This window comes from Cnephaeus nilssonii (assembly GCF_951640355.1).
Source record: "Cnephaeus nilssonii genome assembly, chromosome: 21".
Classification (NCBI taxonomy): Eukaryota; Metazoa; Chordata; class Mammalia; order Chiroptera; family Vespertilionidae; genus Cnephaeus; species Cnephaeus nilssonii.
The window spans coordinates 24,730,281-24,753,325 of NC_137092.1; the positions used below are offsets into that span (position 1 = coordinate 24,730,281).

The window sequence follows — 23,045 nt, forward strand, 5'->3', positions numbered from 1 at the left end:
CTGTGGCCACGGCATCCTGCCGAGGGCCTCGGACTTGCATCTGCAGTCAGACAGGGACCTGAAGTCCCTGCGGTGAATGGGGGCTCTATGCCTCCATGCAGGCAGCCACTGCGCTCCCCAGCCATTGGTGCTGTATGGAAATGTAGGCCTGGCCTTGTTAGATCTTCTGACTTTTCAAATAAAATCATTTTTTTTAACACCGTGAAAGTCAACAAAACTCATTTGGGGGCCATCCCTTTTCAACCTCTGACCTCTTTAAGGGGATTTAAAAGTTCCAAAAGGCCATAAGTCTCAGAACATGTTGGGTGACTCGGCCACTGCCCCAGAAATCCCACCATTAGGATCACTCCTGTAGGCTAGAAGCATTTTATCAGAAGCAGCAAACTTTCTTGGAGGGTTACATCATCTGTCACCCATTGGCAGCCCTAACCTGAGTGAAATTGCTGTAGTCTGTCAACCATCCAGGCCTAAAAGAGTGGGGGAGGTGGAGGGAGACACGTGTAGATGTTGAGCATCTGTGCTGTGCCTGGTGCAGACCAGGGGTTGCAAGGTATAAAAGGCACCGTCAGGAAGTTCTTGCTGCAGCATAAATAACTCATGTTTATAATAAAAGAGACTGTGGACTTGGCTGAGGGTGTGGGGTAGTTCTGGTTTTCGTCACTGCGGAGCAATAACAGCAGTCATGCGTGAGCATTTCACTGGAGCCTGAAACAGTGCCAAGCATTTGTGCTGGCCTGGCCGTTCAAGGCCCCGGTGGTAGTGGAGATCTCTGCTGGGTTTCGGAGTCCACTTTGGGGAGACACACACACACTAACAGATGGAGTAAGTCGGTTTCTCCCTGTAAGGATTCCTGAGAAGGTAAACAAGCTCTCCAGCTTCCTTTCCCAAATGAGAAGGTATTAGATTAAAGCGAAAGAAGGCACAGTGCCTAGCGGGCCTGGGCCAGAGCTCTCGCTTCTCCTTGGTGAAAAAGACGGTGCCTCCGTCAGAGTCTTTGAGTGAGTGGTGGGGCTGGGGAGGTGGTAACACCTCGGTGAAAGGGTACAGGAGCCACCGTGTTTGAACCCGTAACTCCAACACAGGCTATCGCCCCGCCAGGTGGTTCCCAGTTTTGGCTCTGTGATTCAGAAGTCCTCTGGCTCTGCTGGAGCTGTTCTGTGGCTGTTTGCACGAGTAGAAGGACATCACTGGTCAAAAGCAGAGTTCGTGTCACACAAACAAAGCCCCTACTGACTGTTCCGGCGTCTCAGAGCTTATCCCAAGTGGGGAAGAGCTGATGGGAGCAGCTAGGAGCTGGGATATTGTAAAGACATGGTTCTAAGTGGTCAGAAATGCCCAAGGCGCAGAGCGGTTTCAAGAAGTTGAACAGGTTAAGCTGACCTAAATGTGGGTCCTGAGATGGACAGTCTAGGCGGATAACACACCCATCTTACCTTTCAGTAAGAGCAACCTAAATTCATTCCTGTCATGCATTCAGGGAGCTTCCCTGCTTAGCAAATCTGAGAGGCCAGGATTTGGCATTTAAGCAGGTGGGGCAGGGAGGGTTGAGGTCGGGATACCTGTACATTAGCCGTTGTGGAGGGAGTCTGCTCCCCTTGGAGGCACACCTGCTCCCAAGGGCAAGCAGTGGGCTGGCTGTCATTTGCATGTTGTGGGCAGTGATTGTCTGTGAATTCCTTGTTTTGGTCTCTCTTGTTCCCATTCCATTTGACAATACCCTTTGATTTGTTTTCTCTATGCATCAGATTTTTTTTTGTTTGTTTTGAACACAAAGTACTAGTTGGCTGCCATTTGCATTTTTTAAAATATATTTTATTGATTTTTTATACAGAGAGGAAGGGAGAGGGATAGTTAAAATATCGATGAGAGAGAAACATTGATCAGCTGCCTCCTGCACACCCTCTATTGGGGATGTGCCCGCAACCAAGGTACATGCCCTTGACCGGAATCGAACCTGGGACCTTTCAGTCCACAGGCCGACTAAGCCAAACCGGTTAGGGCGCCATTTGCATTTTTGTCAGTGGGGCCAGAGAATCCTAATTTAATTTTAACCTTATTCACATTTTCACAGCATTTAACACAGACTTGCCCCACAGTTCGTTCTCCTTTGTATTTTTGCTCTCTGGCCACCATCTGCCCCGCCTCTATTTTGATTGAGAACAGGTGGTTTTATATGGCTTGTGCTTGAGTCAGTTTCTAGATTTCATAATCAATATGATTTTGAGGAGAAGAGCTCTTACTGCCTTAAGCACCAGCTTCCAAGGTCTGTACTCTGCAGAGCGCATGCAGATGACATGGGATCTTGTTACAATGCAGATTCTGACTGGGTAGGACTGGGCGGGGCCTGGGACTCTGCATTTCTAAGACTCCCTCAGGTGCTGCTGTTCCACTGACCGCACTGTGAGAGGCAAAGTTCCTTTCCAGCTGGTAATCCTCTTCGACTTCAAACTAGCAAATACATGTGGAGTTATGCTGTCGTTTGTTGTCACAACTATTAAGTGCTAAAATTCTTAAATTTAGTAAGATTGAATTTTCCTATTTTGTAAGCCTAAGAAATGATTGCTTCTCACCACCTAGAAAATGTCCTCATTTAACCATGCCCCCAAACATCACTCTTCCCAAAAAGAACAAACGATGATTCAGTAACTTCTTTTTGATTACTTGTATTTTTTTTGTTGTTGTTTTTTTTAAAATATATTTTATTGATTTTTTACAGAGAGGAAGGGAGAGGAATAGAAAGCTAGAAACATCGATGAGAGAGAAACATCGACCAGCTGCCTCCTGCACACCCCCTACCGGGGATGTGCCCGCAATCAAGGTACATGCTCTTGACCGGAATCGAACCTGGGACCTTTCAGTCCACAGGCCGATGCTCTATCCACTGAGCCAAACCGGTTTTGGCTCTTTTTGATTACTTGTGATGATTTTTTAATAATTAAAAAATCTTTGTTGATTAATAGTGTTTTGCTCACTTAAGTGAGGAAAATGTGGCTTAGTAGAGAAACCACCAGACAGAAGAAAACAAAACAAACAAGAAAACAGGAATTATTCAGAGGAGGCTAGGAATTTCACAATTGACTAGGAGGATTTTAGTCTGCAGTCCAACGCTCTATCCACTGAGCCAAACCGGTTAGGGCAACTAGGAGGATTTTAAAAACTATTAAGAACAGTCTGGCCGGCATGGCTCAGTGGTTGAGCGTCGATATGAACCAGGAGGTGATGGTTTGATTCCCGGTCAGGGCATATGCCTGCCTGGGTTGCAGGCTAGATCCCCAATGGGGAGTGTGCAGCAGGCAGCTGATCAATGATTCTCTCTCATCATTGATGTTTCTCTCTCTCCCCCCCCCCCCCACTTCCTCTCTGAAATCAATAAAAAAATATTTTTAAAAAACAAATAAAAACTATTACCAACAGAGAGAAGGTGACAGACTTGGGGAACTGATTGAATAATATTCTAAAAAAGACTAAATATACATTTTTTTCCTATTTTTTTTCTTGTGTCTTTTAGAGAAATCAACCTTTCAGTCATTGGTCAGTACGTGGATTATCTTGTGGAAAAACAGGGAGTGAAGAATATTTTTGGTAAGTCATCTTTAGAGATTTCTCTACATAACTCTAGCTCAGTCCATAACTCTAGCTCAGTCCTTAGGAAGTAGCCAGGAGGTCACAGTGTCATTGTGTCATAGGTTATGAGTGAGCCTGGCTAAGCTATGTCAAATTTGTGAATTTGTAGACTCATCAATTTTAGGCCTAAAAAGCAACTCTAAAGATTATCTAATTTAGAGGTATGCCTTCACAACAGAAAAGGTATTGTTTTTACCCCCATTGGAAGAAAATCAGTGGTTCAGGTATATTATTTAGGTTGCCCAAGCCTAGTCTGTCAAGAAGTGATAGTGGAATAACAAAACACAGGTTTCTCTTTCGCTCTCTTTTTAAAAAATTTTTTATTTATTGATTTTAGGGAGAAAGAGAAAAGGAGAAAGAGGGAGAGAGACATTAATGTTTGTTGTTCCACTTATTTGTGCGTTCATTGGTTGATTTTTGTACATGCCCTGCAGGGACCGAAACCCCCACATTGGAGTACTGGGACGACGCTCTAACCAGCTGAGCCATCTGGCTAGGCCCAAGCTTCTCTTTCTTAAGAATGGGCTTTATTCCCTCTTCACACAGACCTTTCCTATTGTACGTGTAAGAAAGACTAACTGCAGCACATAAAGGAATTACAGGTCTAGCCGTTACCCTCATTTATTCATATGGTAGAAATTAGAAAAATCAGACCCTCAACATTTTAAGCCTGACAACTACTAGTATACTCACCTGTGACTACCCTGCCCCTTGTGTTGTGTTCTGGGCCTCAGCCCCTTGGATAGAACACTACACCTTGGCCCCGAGCTGCTGCTCTACCAACAGGGTCCCTTTCAAAATTGGAGGCACCATGGTCATAATCAGAGCAGGTTAAACGTCTGTGAAAAGGTGGTCAGGCCACACGTCACAACCAAAACCTGATGACAGAACCACTCAGGGTCCCCCTCCAGCTGGAAGCCATAGTGGGGAAGACAGATTCTTCCTCCTCAGAAGGCTCTAGGGAGCATGCTTGAAGTGTCTCAAACCCCAAGAGAGTGATAACAACACTCCCCAACTTCCCCTGGCCTCCCACCCTCCTCTGTCCCAGCTGAGTGCTGGTGTTTGGAGAGCCACCGTGCTGCCATATGCGTTAGGCGCAGTGATGGATCCTGTGCCATTTGCATCCTTTCTGTGACCCATTAAGAGATGACTTTGCTAGAAGGGAAAGTTTTGGAATCACAGAGATCTGGATTCCAACTTGGATTAGTTAGTTAGTGATTCAGAGCCTCACATTTTCATCTGTAAATGGGAAGAATTATTTGCAATTGGCAGGGCTGTTGTGAGAAGTGAATATAGAAGAGTGTTTGCTACAGGAAATAGTAACATCCTGGTGCTTTCTTTTGAATAATTATAAAAAACTAAGTTGTCCTAGCCCGGCTGATACGGCTCAGTGGTTGAGCATCAACCTAAGAACCAGAAGGTCACAGTTTGATTCCCGGTCAGGGCATATGCCCAGGTTTCGGGCTCTATCCCCAGTATGGGGCATGCAGGAGGCAGCTGATCAATGATTCTCTGTCATCATTGATGTTTCTATCTCTTTCTACCTCTCCCTTCCTCTTTGAAATCAATACAAATATATTTTAAAAAGTAAGTTGTCCTAGAGTGCTCCCATGCCAAACTGCAGACAGCGGTCATGACCTGACATCCCAGGACTGGAAGGTGTTGACTGCCCTGCCATTCAAGCCCAAATATCGAACTGGGTGGCATGCTGGAGATTTGCCTAAAATACGGGCAGTTATCCTTGTCTTTGCTCTCTATCCCTGATAGCAATGACAAATTTGTAATTGTAAGTCAGAATTCACCTTCCTGCTACTTTCGACAAGGTGGAGGAGGAAAAAAGACTGAGTCTGAGGTGAAAATAGAAAATGGCATTGTCCCTCCCTGAGTGGATCCTCTGCTGTTTCTCCCTATTCCTCTCTCCTAAGCAGGGATTTCTGACCCTGCCCCCTACCCACACCCCCATTGTTGATGTTGGATGAGTGTAAAGTATTGGTTGGTCCCACTGACTGCCTCTTTATTTGCAACAGTGAATGGCACCACGGGAGAAGGCCTGTCTCTGAGCATCTCGGAGCGCCGCCGGGTCGCAGAGGAGTGGGTGACAAAAGGGAGGAACAAGTGAGTGGATCCACCCCATAAAAACACTCATCTGTCAGAGCTGTATCGCCAGCGGCTCTTCCTCGATGACACAGCCTCCCTGTCTTCCAGTCACAAGTCAGGCTCAAGGTCAGCTTGTGGGACAGTGAACAGGAACCCGAGGATCCTAGCACATGCATGAGGAACCCAGGCAGAGAGGGTGCCCTTCTTTGTATGGAAGGGCAGCCAGGCTTCAGGACATGCCTGGCTCTCAGAGATCCCACCCGGAAACTGGAACCTGCCTCTCATCTATCTACAAGCCCTCCTCTTGGGTTACCTGGCCCTGGACTAGGGGGGAATGGGGGAAAGTGCTGGTGACTGACTCCGCTGGGCTTCTGGCTCTTCTACTGAGAAATTCATGCTTCTAGGAAGTGAAGACATCTGCCCAGAACAAGGAGTTGGGTGGAATTTAGAGCTTCAGGAGAATAGTGAAGATTTGGAGTAGCCACTGCAGGGAAATTGGAAAGGCAAGTAAGGCAGGTCAACCAGCAGGCCTTTTGGAGCCTCCTTCTCCTGAATCGGAAATGACAAGTTTGTATTCAAGCCATACAGTGGTTTTCTCTAGCAGCATCTAGCACCAGGGTGGAGGGGAGCAGGAAATGGATGATTGCTTTAACTTAAGCCAGTTAACAGGGACAAGGAGGTCATGCAATAAAGTTACAGGTAAGAGTCAAACAGGTCAGTCAGCTTCTTTTCTCCTTTCAAAAGTCTCATTACCTTTTAACAATGCAAACCCGATCATATCACATCCCATTTTAACCCAAGACAGAACAACTCAGGAATCAGTGCAGGACGCAGTGATTGGGCCTAAATGGAAATGCAGTGTCTCCATCCCATGAGGATGGGGTCTGTCTCATTCAGAGTCCCTCAGGAGACGCTGGGACACCTGGATTCACTGTGGGATTTTGTTAATTTCTATCCTGAGACCAGTCTCTGTGGCCTCTTCCCCTGGGGCCACATGGAGCACTTCTAAAGATGAACATTGGAGTCTCAGAGAAAACCTCTTAGGGCCAAATTCTAGGGACTTACAAGATCGGAAAAAGCTTTTTACAGTGAATTCATTTCTCATATGGCTGGTTCCTGATTGTACTCTTTAAGGAACCTCTATTTCTATCTCCCACACACACACAAAAAAAAATCTTAAGTTTTACACCCATCTTTATGTATATAATCACCATCAAATACCACATCTAAAACAATGCTTTGTCAAAAAAAAGTACTCAAGTATTGATTAATCAGTTATTGGTTTCAAAACTCTTCTCAGTTGAACCTTAAATTTTATTCTCTGGACATTCTTTTTTTAAAGCCTGTTAGATTAATTATAAATAGGCCACTACAGAATTTGATAGGCATGAGATTGAAGTTAATCATTTATTGGCTAACTGCTAAAACCAGCACAAACCAAAATAGTGCAACCCCTCTATGTTGTGATAAACTTCAGATGATGCAACTGAAACCAAACAACCGATGGGTCCAGGCTGCCTGTCACTACTTGAACCAATTAAACAGAGACAAGGTTGAATTATACATGAGCATTTATTCCAATACTGTCAGCAGGATAGGAAAGCAGCAGGTCATCCACAAAAAATCTGCTCTGCAGCCCCCCAGAAGCCAGCTGCTTATATTGGGTAGGACAAAGATTACATGGGGAAGTAGGCAATGTGGGCTGAGGAGGGACTCCATTGTTAGGGCAACAGGGTTGTTAATCTTTCTATGATATTAGGCAGTTCTTGAATGAGAATGGACCACATTCCAAGGTTGACTCCCAGATCCAAGGTTGACTCCCAAGTCCCGGGGGCGTGCAACTCCCAGGTTAGAATGTCCTTTCCTTAATCAGAACAAGGCAATCATGGTTAATAGAGCATGATTAATATTTCTTATAACTATAGTTAGTCCCCAATATTCTATTTTTGTTCCTAACACAACTGTGCCTTCTCTTTTGCAGGTTGGATCAAGTGGTAATTCATGTAGGAGCCCTGAGCTTGAAGGAGTCCCAAGAACTGGTATGTATGTAGGTCCATCTGGGAGAGCCACTCTAGCAAATTAATCAACCCAAGGATTGGGTAGTTAGAACTTCCAATCTATAGCCAGTGAGTCAAAAGCACAGGTGATAACCTGGGATGGTGACTAGAATCTGAAGTGGAGGTAGGGGGCTATAGGACTGAGCCCTCAACATCTGGAATCAGGTAGAGAGTGTCAGAGTTGAGTTGAATCATAGGATACCCAGCTAGTGTCAGAGGATTGCTTGTGGTGTGGGGAAACCCTCACACCTATTCACATCAAAATTGTGACCAGATCTATAAGGGTCTTCTTTCTTCTCTTAAAGGCCAAACATGCAGCAGAAATAGGGGCTGATGGCATCGCTGTCATTGCACCTTTCTTTCTCAAGCCACAGGACAAAGGTAATTAGGTCTGCTTCTTCTTGCCTTCATCTCAATGGTTATATTTAACTCATGAAAGTAAAGTTTTATAGACTAGATGCATGACATTGTAATGGTACTGCAGTTCTCCAGAATAGTTGGGCCTCCCGGGATCTTTAAAAGGAAAAGTCTTCATTAAAGGATTTCAGCTCTTTTGCCAAATAATCTGATTGGGTTATCCACCAGTTCAGGTTAACCTATAGGTGACTATGTTTAGATCAGGTGTCCACTCCTTGTTGTATGAGTTGTGCAGAGTGTCAGAGTTCCATGGCAAAGTTTGGGACCATTATTCTAAAAAAAAAAAAAGAGGAATATGAGTACTGAGCATTTTGAGACTACATGTTCTATACAGGGTTGAGAGAGTGATGAATTTTGAAAAGAAATTTCTCAGACTCATCTAGTGCCTTCCAAAATATCAAGGTATTGTTTTTCCTCTTCTACAATGGTTTTCCTCAATTAAAAACCATTTGTGGTTTCCAAGTACCCTGAGTCTTTTTAATCCTTTTGATCAGAAAAAAAAAGAAATACAAATTTTAAAAAGATTAGAAACAGACAAGATGTTATTTGCATGCATGATTAAATAAATCCATACTAAATGTATAATGGGTTGAAATTATCATGAAATATCACCTATTAATGTTGTTAATATAAAGTAATTTAAATACTGCTATTTTGGGAATTTAAAGTGAACAATTTGTAAAGTTGTTTTTTTCCACATGGCTTTAAATTTTTTTACATGAAATTTTTCTCAAAGGAGACAAGAGAAAAAGAACACTTCTGTCCGAAATATTCAGCATAGATAATACATCATTACAGTATTCAGGTGGAGAATATAAGCTTCTCTCACATTCTCAAGTGGTATGGAAAGCAGTTCTGCTGGATTTATTTATTATCTGCAGCAGTATTGCAGTTGAAGCTCACATTGGATGATGTAAGGTCCCAGTTCCTAAGTAAACTAAGTGAGCTCTCTTCTGATATACCTGGACTTCTCCCCAGAAGGAAAAAGTACCAAACTCTGGTTGAATTATTGTGGGATGTGCAGCTACTCTTATAACTCCCTCTTTGAGCAGATGTTGCTTATCCTTTTGTTGTGGAATTTCCTCAGTTACAACTTTCTCATTCTGATCCTAATGCAAAGTCTTTGTTGTTCACTGACCACACTTAGCCCCTCCAGGGTAAGAGGACCAGAGTCCTACCTGATGGGATTCTCATTTTTGTAAGAGTATTTTATGAGCTGCTGTTAATAGGTGGGAAGGTTCACACCACTGTTTGGTTTTTAAAAAAATACATTTTTATTTATTTCAGAGAGGAAGGGAGAAGGAGAGAAAGATAGATACATCAATGAAGAGAATCATTGATTGGCTACTTCCTGCACACCCCCTACTGGGATCGAGCCCACAACCCGGGCATGTGCCCTGACCTGGAATCCAACCATGATCTCCCAGGTCATAGGTAGACGCTCAACCACTGAGCTACACTGGCTGGTCCATACAAGTATTTTAACAGTACTTTAAAATAGTAGGAAAGTGAGTATCTTATTTTGGCCTTTCCACAGAAAGGAAAATACAACTTCCAATGAAGTGAGTTGCGAAGACATTGCAGTAAGCAATCTCAGGGTTGGTAAGAGGGGCCAAGAATTTCCGGCTTCTGAAAAGGATGGCTGCATTTCATGAGCTGGTCCATCTACCAGGGAAAGCCAGTGTTTTACACATGTTCACATCCTGACTCTTCCTGCTTTCTTTCAGATGACCTCATTGCTTTCCTAAAGGAGGTGGCTGCTGCTGCCCCGGCACTACCATTCTATTACTATCACATCCCTGCCTTGACAGGGGTAAAGAGTAAGTGCTGCTTCTTTCCATATTGCTCTCTCCCCGCTCTCACATCTTACCCTATTTCACTAAGAACCTCACTCCTTCCCACCCGCCCCATGTTATAAAAGCATAACGCTGTTGACTAGACAGTTCCAATTGCTCCAAAATAAGTCACTCTTATAAAAAATGAAGTCAGCCCTTTTCAATCATTGATACCACCTGATAATGGAAGTTAAGTATGAGAGAGGAGTTGGCCCCTGGGCACTCCCAGCAGACACCTTGTGTCTGTCACACACACACCCCTCCTTCTTATACAGGAACACAGCCGGAAGCCCCACTAGGACAGGACTGTCTACCTTGTATCCTACTGTATTCTCAGTGCCTGGCACATAGGAAGGTACTCTGACCTTTTCTTGCTTTTCTTCTAGCTTTCTTTGATTATTACTATACTTGTCCAGTAAGAAGACTGTTACAATTAAATGAAATGTTTTAGAATATTTTTTGAATTCCATTTCTTTCTTTCTTAAACATAAAAATAGTTGTGCTCTCTAAATATCCACTGATAGTCTTCAAGGAACGGGAGACTTGGAGCTATAATTTGACAAATACTTAGGACCTGCTAGGCAAGGGCAGGGGGCCATGTACAACCTGTGGTCAATTAAGGCTGAGCAAAGCTCCTGGAAACTCAATGTAGATTGAGGGAAGGGCTACATGGGATGTTATTTGATATTTACTGGAGGCGTGAAGATTCATGAGGCATTCACTGTTTTGAGCAGTTCGTGCCGAGGAGCTGTTGGATGGGATCCAGGAGAAGATCCCCACCTTCCAAGGGCTGAAATTTAGCGACACGGATCTCTTAGACTTCGGACAGTGTGTTGATCAGAATCGCCAGCGACAGTTCGCTTTCCTTTTCGGGGTGGATGAGGTAAGGCACCCTTTGGCATATCTCACAGGTTAGTTTCCCTCCAAAACAATTTATGGAGCTGCTTATACAGTAGCATCTTCTCTTTTTCATAAAAATAAATACTCTTTGTCTGTTTCTGATTAGCAACTGCTGAGTGCTCTGGTGATGGGAGCAACGGGAGCAGTGGGCAGGTAAGCAGAACCGATTTTCCCCAGTGGTTATCCACGTACAGATGTATAAATGTCAAGTCCCCCCATAGAGGCATTCATCCCCTAAGTAGTAATACTTCTTGCACGTACACCTTTTCTATAGAAGTTGCCTTTCTCCCCCACAATCCTTCAGTGAGAGGGAATTAAATAGGACTGAGCAACTCCATCGTTATTAGAAGCCTCTGTGGCAGTGAGAGGTCAGGCACAGGAGCTGAGAGCGTGCACAGCATTTCTTGGTCAGAAATGATTTGGTTACACAGAACAGAAACCCATTCGAACTATCTTATGCAAACTAAGGTGTTATTAGAAAATACTAGGAAATTATATAAAACTCAAGAGGAGAGAGTATAGCCGGGTCTAAGAACATGAGAACCCAGAACTACAAAGCTCTCAACAGCCAGGGCGGCTCGTTCTCCATCTGCAGTCCTCTGGAGACACTCCCCTCTGCGTCTCCCTGCAAAACTCCTTATTTCCCCCTCCCTTTCTCTCCAAATGGGTTTTCTGTGCTTCCACACACACGTGGTCAATCGTGGCTGCCCAAATATGGCATCTCAGGATATCACTAGATAGTCCAGGGTCCGCCTAAGGTCCTATCTAAGCTGCAGCAGGAAAGTAGAATCGTGTGGCCCCATGCCTACTCAGGGAAGGCAGGCAATACGATCAGTTAACTGCACGTGTTAAAACTAATTCTTTAGAAATGTGTCTGCAAGCAGATGGATGGAAATATTTGCACTAACTGAAAGTGCCTTCCCTGCAGGAAAAGTACAGGGGAAGCAAAGTAATATTCACAATGTGTCTTGGTGAGCATGGCTTTGACGAGGAGTAATTGAGTTAGATAGTCTTACTGGCTTGTGAACAAGCCAGGATGGCCTGTATGGCCATCCCTGTAGGGCCATTTCTACCAAGGAAACCCGAATGCCTGCATCTGCTGACCGTGGAACGGTTTTCCCCTGGAAATTGTGACTCTTTTGACTCTTGTTTTTTGGCCTTGATATTAGACATTTTAATTCTGTCAACATAACTTATAAGTAGAGAGTACATTTGGTTAGACTTCACGTCTTCTTCATTAGAATCACGTTCCTCTCTGTCTGAGGACACACCTAAGACCCCTGGGATTTGAATGTACTATTCTGAACCTCCTCAGACATCCTGGTATATATTGGGACTTAGGAGTGTTTCGTACCTACAAGTGACTTTTCTCAGCTATGATATTTTATTTTTTGTACTTTATTACCGGACGATAATAGGAACTTCAAGTTCTTGGAATTCCTTGATGTTGACTCTAGTGTCTACACACATGAAGGACATTCTATTCTTGGTACATCAAGACCAGCACATTTTCTGATACTGACTGACTATACAAGACTTTGTTAACAAAAGGGGAACATTCTAGTTATAAATTTTTATAACCTATCTTTCTGGTTATAGATGTTAGTAATTTATCTTTATTGCTAGTTAGAGCTGTTTGGTGTTTTTTTTCTAAGTCCACAAGACCATTTTATCAGATCAAATAACTTTTGTTGTTGTTGGATTATAACAGGCAGCCTGAAGTGATGGAAACCTTGTGATAACTGATAACTCTGTAGCGCTTCTTGAGCCATAGTTTCATCACCGTGACATAGAAACCAGGCCTACCTTGCAGGGCTTAGAGGGGAGACATGATTTATGTCAAGCACCTAAAATACCATAGGCACTTAATAAGTGGCCTCTCATTTTATTATTGTCATTTTCTAGAATCTGGTCTCTAAATATATAAGTTGTCAAGAGATTTAGGTAATACGTTGGGATTTGCCCCTTTTTTACTGTGCTGCCTCCTTCATCCACTTCCTCGGCAGAAGGCTTTTAGGACTCTCATTTTACCTACAGCTCTTATCTGGCCCTGCGCCTCTGTGTGTGCCCTGGGCCTCAGTGGTTCCTTACTAAACACACCTCCATCTTTCTTTCTTTTTTTTTTCCTTTTTTCTAATTTTATCCTTTTCCACTTTTCTTCATTCGTTTTGAGTGTTCTCTGCCTCCTCTTGGCACAGCTTAGTGCTGCTGGAAAACTTAGAACTGAAGACACCTGACCCTCTAATAGGTTAGGGCCTAAAAATAGACTTTCTGGAAGCTCAGTATACTTGTGCCTTGCAAGCAGCAGTGGGGTTTGAAGATCTGGACCTTTTGTGCGGGGTTATTGGTTCTACAGTATGTGCTGTTTTTTTTCAGTACCTATAACTACCTGGGACAAAAGACAAACCAGATGTTGGAGGCTTATGAACGGAAGGACCTCACTTCAGCCCTGAATTATCAGGTTAACTATTTCTTCACTTCACCCAGACCACAGCCTTTGTTCTTTCCCACTTGAGAATTCCTAGTCCCTCTCATCCTGCCATACCTGCCCTCGTTAAAATTGCCTCCCTGCCTCTCTCTTTCCTTTCCTTCTGTTCCTTACTTTTTTCTTGATGAAAATCAAACCTGTCCCCATGGTTCATGCTCCCCCACCTGTCTAACCAGGACAGGCCCCATGCAGGAATGCCTCCTCTCAGTTCCTCCTAGAAATGGCCTTATTTTTACTCTATGTCCAAGATATTTTTGTGGCTACAAAAGAATAGCAATAGATTTCTGGGGAAAGGACCACATGCCATCCCCTTGAGGACGTCACAGCTGCAGTCATCAGAAGCTGTGAAGCTGGTGACCTTAAACGGGGAGACTTAATTCAAAGTCAGAGCAGGTCAGTCCTCTTCAGCTTGGAAAGGTGCTGAGAATGGAAAACATTCACCAGGCAGGAAACAGGAGCCACTGGCTTTGAAGCAGGGAAAGGAAAGCAGCAGGGGCTCCTGTGTGATGGGGAGGAGCCCAGGGGACATGTGGCTGCCATGAATGTCACACGGAGGACGGCCTACCTGTCCGGGGAACACCGAGCCTTGCTGGGTGGAACCGGTCTCAGCAGTGTACTTCAGTAAATGGAATGAGCTGGAAAGAAATAGAGTAGGCACAAGAGAAAGACTTTTGGAGGCCAAGAGGCACAGGGATTTTCAGGCTAATGAAAGGGACGGAGAGGACTATCCCAAGAGACTAAGTGGGAATGAAAGGCATAAGCAAGCCGAAACCAGTTTGGCTCAGTGGATAGAGCGTCAGCCTGCGGACTGAAAGGTCCCAGGTTCGATTCCGGTCAAGGGCATGTACCTTGGTTGCAGGCACATCCCCAGTAGGGAGTGTGCAAGAGGCAGCTGATCGATGTTTCTCTCTCATCGATGTTTCTAACTATCTCTCTCCCTTCCTCTCTGTAAAAAATCAATAAAGTATATTTAAAAAAAAAAGAAGAAAGGCAAGATCAGAGCAGGTGGTCTGTCCTGAGCACGGAGCCAGCCAAATCTACTTCCTACTTCAAGTTTCAATAGCTCATTTAAATATTTATCTTTGTTTAGCCCCAGACCAGGTGAAGTTGAGAGCAGGAACAGGGTAGGGACTTCGGAAGTTATGCAACTAAATTAAATATTGGCAAGGCTTTGATTTAAATTACAGTAAGTCTGAATTATGTGGACTCTGCCATCCTTTTGCATTCATGGTTTTCTTTTTCCTTCGTTTCCCGGAATGAGTTACTTCTGAACATTCTAACCTTTTCCGAGCTGAAAGACAGGGAAAGCACAGGATGGAGTAAGCTCTGAACCAGCTGAGATATGGACCCTTAGAAGTTCCTTTTTTCTGGCTGATCCAGTTTCTTCCTCCTCCCCCCTCCCCCTCCCCGGCTTCGGTCCCACTCAAATAAACCATCCTACTCAAAACAGCATTGGCAAGGAAATCAGTTTACCGCATTCTCTGTTTCTTCTTATGGAAGGCAAGTGGGTCTCACTCCCTCATCTACACGTATGCCAAGGGCCAAGTCCAGTGCTTAATTTCAATAAAGCTTGTCTCTGCCCTAAAGGAGTTTGCAGTCGAGTGAAGAGGCAGGCAAGTAACAAATCAGGGCTAACCTTAGCCATTCTCATGAACTTAAATTCCATTTGTTATATTTTCTCAAGAGAAATGACATGTGTACAAAGATATTCCTTCCAGCATTATTTACAACTGCAATAAAGTGGAAACTTCCCAAATACCCATCTATAAGGAAATAGTTAAATACATTATGTTTGAGTTACACCATCAAAATACATACAGCGCTTTCAAAGGATGAGGTCGTTTTATATGTACAGATTTGGAAAGATCTCCATGATACGTTAAGTGAAAAAAGCAGCAACGTGCAGACTTGAGAATGTGATGTGCTCTATAGTTCGGTGTGAGGGGGAGGCTCTGGATATCAAAATTGTATTCTGCGCTGAATTTTTTATTACTAGTATACAATTGATGGAAACAGCATAAAAGTAAAATGTTACTGAAAATGCATCTCTTGGTGAGATAGATGGGAGTCTTTTTTATTTTTATGAATTAGTTCATGAAATCCTGGATGAATCTTACTTTCTGCTAAGATGAGTTCAAGTTCAGCATCAGTACTATTTCTGGGTTTTGTTTTTAGAGAATAAGTAACTATTGTTACTTATTCTGAAACCTTGTTCATGTAAATTGCTAGATAAGAATGGAAAGACATGTTATCACAGTGCCACTCAGTTCTGTCAGCTGACCACAGCAACACTGAAAGCAGTGTTGGAAGCAGAAACTGGAAACCTCTGACTTTTATAGAGGACTTGTTATCCATTAGTTAGAGGAATCACTTTCTTTATCGATGCCTATACCAGCATTTTGATTTGCTTCCCAGAAGTGTCCCAGGGAAGTGATGTGGGAGGTATGTCTTTGTTTTTTCAAAGGTGGGAGAAAAAGGACTGCGAAAGGGGAAATATAAAAGGACAGCCCACACCTCCATTGTGTGTGAATTCTTATTCTGACCCATTTTAGAAATTAGCACTTAGAGAAGTTGAGGATCTAGAAACCGATTTCCGTAAATCTTTGCCTTGGCCAGTTGCCCCTTGGGTATCTTGGAAAGATACACCCCAGAGGTTAGTGTACCCCCAGTTTGGAAACAACTGCTCTATCTGATAAGTTTACCTACGTGAGTTTGATGGGTTAAAAGGCTGTCTTCCCTACTTTAACTCTCTGTTGCGCAATTCTATCATTGGAGCTTCCTATCTGTATGGGTCCATTTTACAAAGCTTAAATGTATGAAGAGATCCTACCATATCCTGGATGGATCTCAGCCATCCTCACTTGGCTGGTTTTATCCACTCTGACAGACCTTAGGAAACTAAGGTATCTGGACTTTTTGGTTTGGGGTTTCTGTAACTTGACCTCTAAGTTCTTTAAATTGTTATCACGGTTCAGTAATACTGACTATAGATTTGTTTGTTCCTTTCCAGTTTTGTATTCAGAGATTTATCAACTTTGTGGTCAAACTAGGTAAGTTTCCTGCTTGTCTGCTCCTGGGGACTCTAAAGGAAATGGGCTTTCTCTGAGGGTTTCAGAAAAAGCGATATGATGCATTTTGATCACATTCTCTTGAGGGTTCAACAAAAATACTTTTTAATGCTAATACCAACCTTCAGGGCCTACCTGATAAAATGGTGAAGTAAACCTCGTTGGAAGGCGTGGGCATCCTCCTCAAATCTCTCTCCTCCTCTTTAGCACTTTGTTCACTTCCCTGCTCTACACACACACACACGCGCGCACACACACACACACACACCATTTTCTATTCCTTCTCCCCTGCACCATCAGCACTCCCTTTACTTGCCTGTGCTCATTAAAATTCCACTACCACACTGTCGCTGACTTCAGCCTAAGTGCTTGGAGGAAGGCAGTCTGAATATAGATCTTACTACATTGTGAATGACTGACAGCTCTCCCGAGAGTATCTGCAACTTAAAAAGAGTTTATAAACACAACTCAGCTTAAATGGATGGAGGATTGGATAATATGACAATGAAAAATCTGAGGGAAATATAGTGAATTTGAGTAAAGAAACCTTTCCAGAGTATCCTACATCTTATCCTATGATACATGACAAATGCCACCATTCACTCCACTTCTGCAAGAGACTGGCCCTTCCTGAGAACCTAGGTCAAGTCCAAGAAAAGTTTAGGCTTATTCTTGGCAAAACTCCCACACCTCCCTTTCAGAGCCTTTCTGACTCACCCTTGCAACCCCTCCTGACCCCGAAGCACCTAGAATGTGTTATTTCCCTCATTCTCACTGGGTTTTCAGCTAGCTCTCTTAATCCTTCAAAGACAGTGTTTCCCATTTGCTTTACCACTTTCATTTTTGTCATATTTGTGTGCCACCAGTACTATGAATGACCTATTGTTATTCCCTGCCCTAAGCAATACTTTTTTACAAAATTGTGGGTTTGGTATGATAGTTATATGTTCCTAAAGTGCATTGAAGTAGATATTGAATTATTGACTTTTAAAAAGAACTAAAAGTTTACTTGTATATATGATTATTTTGCATTCTAGCAGTGATACTGTAACAATTTTACAAAACATTTTAGCTTGAAATGTTTTGTAAAATCTTACAAAATCTTACAAAAGATTTTAGCTTGAAGGATTAACTTTTCCAGAATATTTGCATTTTAAAAGGGGACTCTTGAAGGTAGTTTTATTGTGCTTTTTTGTTGTTGAAGATTTTATGTTCTAAAAGAACATATCTTAAAAAAGCTCATTTCAGACTTTCTTGGGAGTTGGAGTTGAGTTTTCATGCTTTAGTCAGAGAAACTTATCGTAATAAACATGTAGTCCTATCATGAAGGTAGCTCCCTATTCCCACCATTCATAATAAACATGGGTCATTTTGCACTCATCAAACTATATGCTATTTATTTAGTCATTCTAGTATTTTCCTTCCCAATGCCGAATTGTTACTGTAACTAAGTTAATTTAGCAAAAGGAAGTTATTTCTTATACCATGGATCCAAAAGCAATAGCCAGTTAAGAAAACAAGTATCTTTTTCTCTATTCTGGGTTATTTCCTGAGATCTACCTTCAAAATCACTAATTCTATCTTTAGCTATGTTTAGTTTCTCTGATTATATATTTTTCATTTCCAGCATTTCTTTTAGGCTGTTGTTGTTTTCAAGTGTTCCTATTCTTTATTTCTATGCCCCTTTCTTAGCCCATGGCTTCTACTTCTTTCTTTTACCTCTGTGAAGTCTCTTTCAGAATTTTGTATCAGTTTGCAGGATGTGAAATTTGCTAATTGTGCATTTGCTGGCTTTCATGCAGCTTCTTTTTCCTCCTGTTCTCTGTCATTTTTAACTGAATGCATCTTCAGAGACTCTTGTTTTCTGGACAACCCACTGTGCTTCAAGTTGTGTGGTGTCCCATCAAGCCTCTGCTGGGACACGTAATTTCACCACTCTAACCAGTCTTTAGGTTATTTCTTAGTCTGGTTCCTACATCAAGTGCATAATGCAAATATGGATCTATCATCCATGTATGGCACGGGCGTGGGACTTATTTCAGGTGATCATTTTCCATCCACAGCCCAGGCGGAAGTCAAGAGCTGCGCCTCCATCCCTAAGTCCGTGGGCCAGGTTTTTTTTCTCTTGCTTTTCATAGAAGGCTGGCTACCAGTTTTACGCAGGGAATTTGAGTCCAGCTCTTTGCTATGCACAGACCCAAGGCTTCCTCTTGTTCTCCTGCCCCAGCTTTATAACACCAGCCCAGAACAGCAGCATGGAGTCACAAACTACCTTAAATAGTGCATTTCTCAGGGACTTCTTAGACATGCTTGAACTAAATTCTGTCCTAGCAATGAGGTCCTCTATCATTTGATCAACAACACTATACCCGAGTCAGATTATTCTCATGGACCATTCAGCTTTCAGCTCTTCACTACTCTGACCTCTTTTAGTTCTGATAACTTTGGTGCCTCCTTGTTGCTTTCGAGGTTAACTTTGAGTCTTACTTCCTTTAGTTTTATAGCTTGTCAATTTGTTTAAAGCATTTTCCCCCAGCATTCCTATGTATTTGAGGCAGGAAGAGGGACTCCCTGTCTTCTCAGTCTGCCGCGTTGACTAGAAACGTTCCCATCTTTTAGCTCACCCTATGCTGTCGTAGCAGTCACTGTAAGAATGTGATCTCTTCTTGGGGGTGTTTGTGGTCGAGTGGACAGTCCCGGTCACATTGCCTCCTTTATTTTTTCTGTATAGGTTTTGGAGTGTCACAGACCAAAGCCATCATGACTCTGGTGTCTGGGATTCCAATGGGCCCACCCCGGCTCCCACTGCAGAGAGCCTCCAAGGAGTTTATTGATAATGCAGAAGCTAAACTGAAGAGTCTGGGTTTCCTTTCTTTGACGGATTTAAAGAATGGAAACTTGGAAACCTCTAGCTAATGCCGCTCTATCAAGTCAGGATGTGTACATTGGGATATAATCCACCTTGAATAGTGCATTCATTTCTCAAGGACTTTATGGACGAGCTTGAACTACGTTCTTTCCCGGCAAATGAAATCTCCCATCAAATCAAGCATTTAAGTACCTACTATGATCTTTAAAAAGTTTTATTTTTGTGAAGGGACAAAAACTCCAAAAGGAGCCATGAGCCCTGAGTCATTCAATATTGCACAAATTTTTTCATGGAGAAATTTCCGCTTCTATGGATGAAATGGAATTAAGAGGGAAATTGTAATTAATTCCCTCTGCCTTTGGGAGCTCCCATTATCTTGATTTCTGGTTCTCAATCATATCTTCAAGTTTTCTAATTTGAAACCACTTGTAATGTACTTTCATGTTAATAAATATTCATTTGGAATCTAGGAAAACGCTAAGCTACCTTGAATGCCAAATTACAACATGACTTAACAAATACACAGCTATTAACACCCCAGCTTCCTTGGCTGCTCAGCATGACTCTAGAACACCTGCTTTCAGATTAATTGTGATGTCACGGGTGTTCCCCCCAAAAGATTGGGTTAGGTGAGAACTTGCTTCAGTTTCTATAATGGAAAGGCCCGTTAGGATAGTTTTCATATAACCAAGGAAAGGCCTTCCAAAAAGAATTCAGGTCTCCACATGTTGCTAAATGAGAACTTATTAGAGCTCAAAGTTTCAAAGAACCAAAGAATTGTGCTCTGGCCACCACAAACTTCCCCTTCCTCCCCTGAGGAAAATTAAGAAATCCTATATCCTGGGGGGTGGGGTTGATGACAAATATGGGATACCTTAATCAATAAAGTAATTAAATGAAAAAAAAAAGACATTTAAAAACATAATTTTTGAAATATGAGCTCTCTTACTGATGCGCTGGGAAGGACACTATCCACCAAGAATAATCATGAGGAAACAATCAGACAAATCAAAATTGATCAATAATTGCAAAACAACTGGCTTGGATTCTTTAAAAATGTCAAAGGCATATAAAGATAAAAAATTTAAAAGACTGGGAAATTGTTCTAGGTGCAAAAGAGACTAAAGAGACATGACAATGGAATGCAATACCTGCTCTGCTCTGGAGCTCATACTTCAAAAAGGAAAAAAACAACTGTCAAGTTCCTTATTGGGACAGTTAATGAAAGTAGCATATACACTGTACATTAGATATAATATTGTACAATATTAAATTTCATGTATGATAATTAAAAAAAAAAAGAAATCCTATATCCTTATAGAAATGTATGAGTATCAGCAAAATGCTCAAATCTATACCTGCATGGGGAGATAAAGCCCCACTCCTTAATACGGGAACCATAACAGCCAATGTGAATAGGGTGTTTCAATGACCACAAAAGTAAGAAGCAAGCCAAAGTGTAAACTAGTGTTAAAGTAATTTCTATAAAATAAAGGCAGAGAAAACAAAGATAACTGTAAAAGTAGAGCAAAGCAAGTTACAAAATCCAATAAACGAGTAAGTTTCTGTACAGGAAGTCACAGGGCTTGTAGATAAATGTTTCAATAGGAACTGGTACAGTGGATACAGAAAAGTAATATCCGTGAATGACCTCCACTGTCATGCTTGCTTATAAAAAAGAATGAATAGAATCATGCCGGACATATAAGCACAATGAAGTGGAAGTTGTTATTATTTAGTTTTTGTAGCTATTTAATTCAGTGTATGTTCTTTATACAACTGAGAACATAACATTACTGCTAAACCTTTTAATAGTTGGCAAAATAATAACATATGCACAGCAAGCCATAAGAAAAGAATCCTATTTAATAGGTAATATGCAAATTGCCCATCACACCCTTGCACAAGATGGCCGCCCCCATGTGGTCACAGTATGGCTGACACAGGATGACGGACGGGAGGGCAGTTGTGGGAAATCAGGCCAGCAGGGTAGGGCAGTTGGGGGCAACCAGGCCTGCAGGGGAGGGATGGCAGTTGTGGGGGGACCAGGCCTTCAGAGGAGGGCAGTTAGGGGCCACCAGGCACGCAGGGGAGGGCAGTTAGGGGTGACCAGGCTGGCAGGCGAGGACAGTTGGGGGGGACCATGCCTGCAGGGGAGGGCAGTTGGGGGGGGGACAAGCCCTACAGGGGAGGGCAGTTGCGGGCGACCAGGCCTGCAGGGGAGGGATGGCAGTTGTGGGGGGACCAGGCCTTCAGAGGAGGGCAGTTAGGGGCCACCAGGCACGCAGGGGAGGGCAGTTAGGGGTGACCAGGCTGGCAGGCGAGGACAGTTGGGGGGGACCATGCCTGCAGGGGAGGGCAGTTGGGGGGGACCAGGCCTGCAGGGGAGGCCAGTTGCGGGGGGACAAGCCCTACAGGGGAGGGCAGTTGCGGGCGACCAGGCCGGCAGGGGAAGGCAGTTGGGGGCAATCGGGCCGGCAGGGGAGCAGTTAGGTGTCGATCAGGCTGGCAGGGCAGTGGTTAGGGGGTGATCAGGCTGGCAAGCAGAAGTGGTTAGGGGCTAAATTAAGAACCAACTCAATAATAGAATTTTCCATAATCCTTGGAAGCCTAAGTTCCACCTCTGAAAATTTTGTTTATACTTAATATGTTGCTGTGTTCCGCATCTAATTCAAAACACTTGCAATCCATTTATGATAGTTGAGTTTCCCTTATCATACACATCAGGCACTTGAAGCTGTAAACACCCTGAAAGGTACAAAGAAAGAAAAAATAATGCCTTTTCCTGAAGGATGATGTTACCCTTAATTGAAGAGAACAAATACATGGAGAATATAAAAGAATGAATAAATACTAAATTGTTATTCCGATTGTAAGAGAAACAGAGTTTTAAAGGGATTGATCACTATGAGCTAGGAGAGTTAAGAAAAAAAAAGTAATGAAAGAGGTGGAAAATAGGGTGTCTAGTTTAATGGGCCCAGATAAATCCATTAGTCAGGATTCTCTGGAACAACCCTTACTTGAAATATTTCGTATTTTCTTGCCCTCCTAGGAAGCACTAGAGTTCAAAATTTAACAGTGACTACTACAGTAGTAGTTCAGGAGATCAAAGTATTCCAAAGATTCTGGAGACAAAAGGATCTCCACTGCAAGCCAGAACCATCTTGAAGGATGTTATCTATTTATTAAACTCGTTTTTACTGAGCTCTTAACAATGCAGTGTGTCAAGCACTGCGGCGAGGGGCCTGAGCTAGCCAAGCAGGGTCCCTGCCTTCACTGAGCTTATTTCTTTTACAGGAGACGTTCGCGTTACAGTGTCTGAATCGCAACAATAACAACACTTCTTGAAACACCTATTACCTGCAAAATACTGAGCTAAACGTCTTTCAGGTCCCGTCTCACTTAATCATCACAACAACCCTACAAAGTTAGCACCTAAGACTTCCAGTTCAGTCTTCGAAGGGCACCTCATCTACGAGAGGTCCCTGTGGCAAAAACGGCGAAACATTTTGCTGCATCAAAATGGTAAGGACCCCGACTCCCCAAAACGTTCAAAAGCGGCCTGCACACTACCGGAAGCGACCCCTAGAGGCGCAGCCCGATCTCCTAGGCGACGGGATGCTCAGGCCCCGCCTCTTCCGCGCGGCGCCGAGCTCGCTTTCTGCGCCTGCGTAAACGCACTGGCCACGC

At 43.1% G+C, this 23,045-nt stretch overlaps 1 protein-coding gene across 5 annotated transcripts in view; it reads left to right on the forward strand.

Moving 5' to 3' along the window:
- The window catches only part of NPL (N-acetylneuraminate pyruvate lyase), a 30,218-nt gene extending 10,388 nt beyond the window's left edge, over positions 1–19,830 (forward strand). For 3 of the 5 annotated variants that reach the window (XM_079761435.1, XM_079761433.1, XM_079761434.1), the window contains exons 3-12: positions 3,509–3,582; positions 5,652–5,739; positions 7,703–7,760; positions 8,084–8,159; positions 9,923–10,015; positions 10,765–10,913; positions 11,037–11,083; positions 13,307–13,391; positions 16,429–16,468; positions 19,218–19,830. In XM_079761435.1, the coding sequence (XP_079617561.1) occupies positions 3,509–3,582; positions 5,652–5,739; positions 7,703–7,760; positions 8,084–8,159; positions 9,923–10,015; positions 10,765–10,913; positions 11,037–11,083; positions 13,307–13,391; positions 16,429–16,468; positions 19,218–19,402 (895 nt within the window). In that variant the 3' untranslated portion in view covers positions 19,403–19,830. The remainder of the gene's footprint in view (positions 1–3,508; positions 3,583–5,651; positions 5,740–7,702; positions 7,761–8,083; positions 8,160–9,922; positions 10,016–10,764; positions 10,914–11,036; positions 11,084–13,306; positions 13,392–16,428; positions 16,469–19,217) is intronic. The other 2 variants (XM_079761436.1, XM_079761437.1) reach the window with 2 other exon arrangements.
- The last annotated feature ends 3,215 nt before the right edge of the window (positions 19,831–23,045 follow it).